The 4,353-nt window shown below is 57.8% G+C and overlaps 2 protein-coding genes across 2 annotated transcripts in view; one reads left to right on the plus strand and one right to left on the minus strand.

Moving 5' to 3' along the window:
- Window positions 1–6: 6 nt before the first annotated feature.
- RPL19 (ribosomal protein L19) lies at window positions 7–879 on the plus strand. The gene is made up of 3 exons (XM_010009647.1): window positions 7–102; window positions 216–326; window positions 689–879. Exons 1-3 carry the CDS (start codon window positions 11–13, stop codon window positions 810–812), a joined length of 327 nt encoding a protein of 108 aa, XP_010007949.1. The 5' UTR covers window positions 7–10; the 3' UTR covers window positions 813–879.
- A 3,026-nt stretch (window positions 880–3,905) lies between these two features.
- The window catches only part of FBXL20 (F-box and leucine-rich repeat protein 20), a 20,618-nt gene continuing 20,170 nt past the window's right edge, over window positions 3,906–4,353 (minus strand). The window contains exon 14 of the mRNA XM_010009649.1: window positions 3,906–4,013. Within this exon, the coding sequence (XP_010007951.1) occupies window positions 3,906–4,013 (108 nt within the window). The remainder of the gene's footprint in view (window positions 4,014–4,353) is intronic.

Consider the following 4,353-nt stretch of genomic DNA (forward strand, 5'->3'; position numbering starts at 1 on the left):
CAACGCTCGCATGCCCGAGAAGGTGACCTGGATGCGGAGGATGCGGATCCTGAGGCGCCTCCTCCGCAGATACAGGGAGTCCAAGAAGATCGACCGGCACATGTGAGCCAGAGCCCTCCCCGTGGAGGAGCTGCTCCAGGAGGATCCCAGCGGGAAGGAGGGGTTGGGGGGGGCTGGCGCTGCCTCACCGAGTCCCTTCCGTTCCGCTCCATCAGGTATCACAGCCTGTACCTGAAGGTCAAGGGCAACGTGTTCAAGAACAAGCGGATCCTCATGGAGCACATCCACAAGCTCAAGGCAGACAAAGCTCGCAAGAAGCTCCTGGCGTAAGTGCTGCCGGGTGGGGAATGGACCCAGCACTGGGCAGGGCTGAGCTCTGGGGCAGCAGCTCTTCCCTGTGAGGGTGCTGAGGCGCTGGCACAGGGTGCCCAGAGGAGCTGTGGCTGCCCCATCCCTGGCAGTGTTCAAGGCCAGGTTGGACACAGGGGCTTGGAGCAACCTGCTCTAGTGGAAGGTGTCCCTGCCCGGGGCAGGGGTTGGAGCTGGAGGAGCTTTAAGGTCCTTTCCAACCCAAACCATCGTGGTGCTGGAGCTGCGCTTGCTTCAGTGTTGGTGGAGCAGGAGGAGATGGGGCCAGGCTGAGAGCTCGGGGTGCTCCCCACGCTGAGCAGCTCTTCCCCTCTCGCAGGGACCAGGCTGAAGCTCGTAGGTCCAAGACCAAGGAGGCTCGGAAGCGGCGCGAGGAGCGGCTGCAGGCCAAGAAGGAGGAGATCATCAAGACCCTCTCCAAGGAGGAGGAGACCAAGAAGTGAGCGCTGCCTCTCTTGTGTACGCAGGACCCTCCATCCATGGGCATCCAATAAAGCTCCCAGTGCTCCCCCCGAGTCTCCCTCTTTCTCTCCAGGTGTGTGGAACGGGGAGGGAGGAGCTGCTGCTCCCCAGCTTGGTGCTGGTCAGGGAAGGAGCAGGGGTCTGTATGTGGGAGCTGGGGCTGAGCTCACTCCAAGGACCCCCAAGCAGCTCCTCAGCCCTGTGGGTGCTGCCAGGGCCCAGCCCCCTCCAGAGCTTCCATAGGCAGGTTGAGGGGTGTCCCCCCCACCCGGAAATGAGCCGAGACCTTCCCACCTCATCACACCAGTGATGGGGCCATCTGGGCACAGCCCCATCCCACCACCCAACCCCTCCAGCCCCAAACACAGACTCCGTCCTCAGAAGAGTGGTTTTAAACCTCATTTTTGGGGTCCATCCCCCCCCAAAAAGCAAAATCCAACCCAAAACCCATCTCGATGCCACATCCAGAGGGAATGAAAACCCCAGTGGTGCTCCAGGAACAGGGATTTGTTCGTTTCTGGTTTAACTGATCCCTGCGGCAGCCCCGTCCCTGCGGGAGCAGCCACAGAAGTGGGCTCTGCACCACCTGAAAAGCCTCATTTGGGGTTGAATCGGGCCCAGAAGGGCTCAGCTGCTGCCCTGGAGAGGTCCCTGCTCCCTGTGCTCCATGGACCGTGTGGCACGGGCTGGGTGTCCAGGGAGGAGCCCTGGATCTCCCACCGCATCCTGCCCTGCTCAGGTTCTGATCCAGGACCCATCAGCTCCTCGCCCCACCTCAAGCACCAACCCTCCGTGCTCGATGCCCTCTGTGGCCCCCAAACCAAGCCCAGGGCACATGGAGCCAAACCCACCTTCCCAGGGCCCAGCCTGGAATGATGCCACATGCACCAGGGTGGGTTTTCCTCTAGAGAGCTCCTCCTGTAGCGAGACAGAGCTTGGAAAATGGTGTTTATTGGTATTTATAAATACAAACATAAAGGAAGAGTCCATTTGGAGACGGATTAAGTGACTTGGAAGGACACTGTCAAGTAGTTTTTGAGCTACCTTAATGCTGTCACCCTGTCTGGAAAACAACAACGACAAACGCTTTGGGTTCTGTAGTCTTGGAGTTTCCCCCTTGAAACCTGGGCTCTGCCACAAGGAAAATCCATCGGCTCCGGCTTGGAAATCCCTGTCAGCTCTGCCCTGTCCGACTGCACGAGGACAGCGAGTGCTGCTGCTGCCCCGGTACCACGGGAAGCGCCGCTTGGCTTCGGCCACCCTGAAAGCTCAGGAGAAGGGAGCTGTGCGAAGGGAGGATGAGGAACATGCTCGTGGAGGAAGGAGGGAACCCGCAGGGCTCCAAGGAGCTGAATAAATAGGAGGGATTAAAAGCCATCTCCAGGGGCAGGACTGACCCCTGCGGAGGCGGCACCCTGGGAAGCGAACGCTGCTGGGGGAGGAAAAGGGGGAGCTGGAGATGAAGGGGATACGGCTTTGGTGGGAATAAGTGACCCTTCTGCCTGCCCCAATCGCTTGGAATGGTGGGAAGAGGGTGGGAAGCAGCACAAAGCAACCCCCCAGTGAAACACGGAGCCCCGGAACAGTCGTTCCTTGTGCCGCACCCCATGGAAGGAAGGGGAAGCACCGCTTCCAGGGCCGGGATGGCTCAACAGCCCCCACTCAGAGCCAGACCTCCACGACCTCGTGTCCCCTCCAGCCCGGGCGGGCACAGCAGGAGGAGCACGAGCACTTCCCAAACCTGTTAGAGGCTGACTGGGCTCTACCCATTAAACCCACTAAACCCCTGCCCGGCCGTTCACGTTTCACACTGGGAGCATCCGGGCTCATCCTGCTGCAAACACATCCCGTGGGAGCTGGGAAGGGCTGGCACGGAGCAAACCCTCCTTCCATCCACGGCACTTACCTGTGGAAGAGGCACAAGCAGCACCCTCCCCCCCCCTCCCCAGCACTCACAAAGAGGGTGACACGACTCGAGGGGTGTTTTCAGGCTGTTCCTCCCACAGTTGGTTATTTCTTGATCAGGGCAACAAGCAAAAAGATTCTACTTTGCTTTTCCTCGGGGGTGAAGGGCTGGAGGGAAGCAGGAGGAAGTTGGGGGTTACAGTCACTGCAACAGAGATTGTAACTTGCTCCCCTGTATCGAGAGCGAGATTCTTGTCACTGGGAGAACACCTGAAACGCAGAACAGATTTGGACACCCCACCACTGGTAAGAGGAGGCCGAGGAGCCTCCAGGAGCCTGCAGTGCAGCTCACTTGCCATTCAAACATCCTCCTGAGAGGTTACTACAGGCTCAGTCCTCATCTGACTTGAAACGACCGATCGGTGACTTTCTGTCTGGTAAATCTCCAAACTGAGTGAATTCGAAAGGTGTAAAATAAAACCCAAGCAGGACGCAGGGAGGGTAAAACCCCCCCGAGCCCGACGTGACAGATTTCAAGCTATATCACAATGATCTAAGGAAGCCTCTGAGCGGGACGCTACAGAACACAGAAGAGCGAGCTGAACCTTCGCCGTGAGCATGCTCAGGGTGCTCAGCAGGGAAGCACGAGTCAATCCTGTCTCCCACCAGCTGCCGGGTCGTTCCCTCACTGAAAAACGGACACAAGAACTTGGGGGTTTCAGGTTTGTTTTCTTTGTTTCCCCTCTGGACAACAGACGCAGGGTTAAAGCATGTTCCTTTCCTCTCCCCCTCTCCCCATGTCCACGGATTTCGGTTACTCTTCCAACCTCAACAGCAGCGACAGGCGTTGTGGGTTCACAGCAAGCTCCCCTCCTTACCGCAGTGATTCCACCTGAGCATGCCCAGCGGGAATGGTTCGGAATTATACCAATCCACCTAGAGAAAAAGCCAAGAGAGCTCCAGCTCCCACACCGCAGAGTTCACCGGCTCGCTGGAGCACGGGGGGTGTATATGTATGGGTATGGGTGGCTACAGGGGCCTGGCGCCACAGCCCTGCTCACTGCCCCTTGCAAATGACACTGGTATCACTTCCCTCGGAGATCCTGGTGTCCCCCGTGGTTCTACAAGGGTATTTAAATACTCAGTTTGCTGGAGGAGCACGGCCAGTGTCATAGGATGATGCAGCATCTGCAGAAGCGTTGTCTGCTGCCTCCCACCGAGGGAGGTGGAGTCACAGGAGCGAAGTAGGCATGGACTTTGATGTTGGGTAAGTGGGTCTGGAAGGCAAACACAAGGTGGGAAGTGACACAGAGAACCTCCAACAGGCCCGGCTTTGCTTGTCTTCAGGCTAACACAGACACTGGAGGCGAGCTCCTGCAGGTGACCGGCGTGACCTTCCCCACAGACTGTGATTGGGAAGTTCATTCTCTTACCAGGAAAGGGAATTACAGGGGATAAATAAAGCGATGCTCTTTCCTCCCCCCATGACTCCCGTTGTAGCTGTGGGGAACAGCACAACGTCCCCCTGCACAGACCCGTGTCCTCTGAGAAAATAAACCACTAATAAAATGCTATTGTTACTCCTCTGATGGACATCAGAGAGTCACGGAACGGTTT

This window comes from Nestor notabilis, unplaced genomic scaffold (assembly GCF_000696875.1).
Source record: "Nestor notabilis isolate BGI_N333 unplaced genomic scaffold, ASM69687v1 scaffold23532, whole genome shotgun sequence".
Taxonomy (NCBI): domain Eukaryota; kingdom Metazoa; phylum Chordata; class Aves; order Psittaciformes; family Psittacidae; genus Nestor; species Nestor notabilis.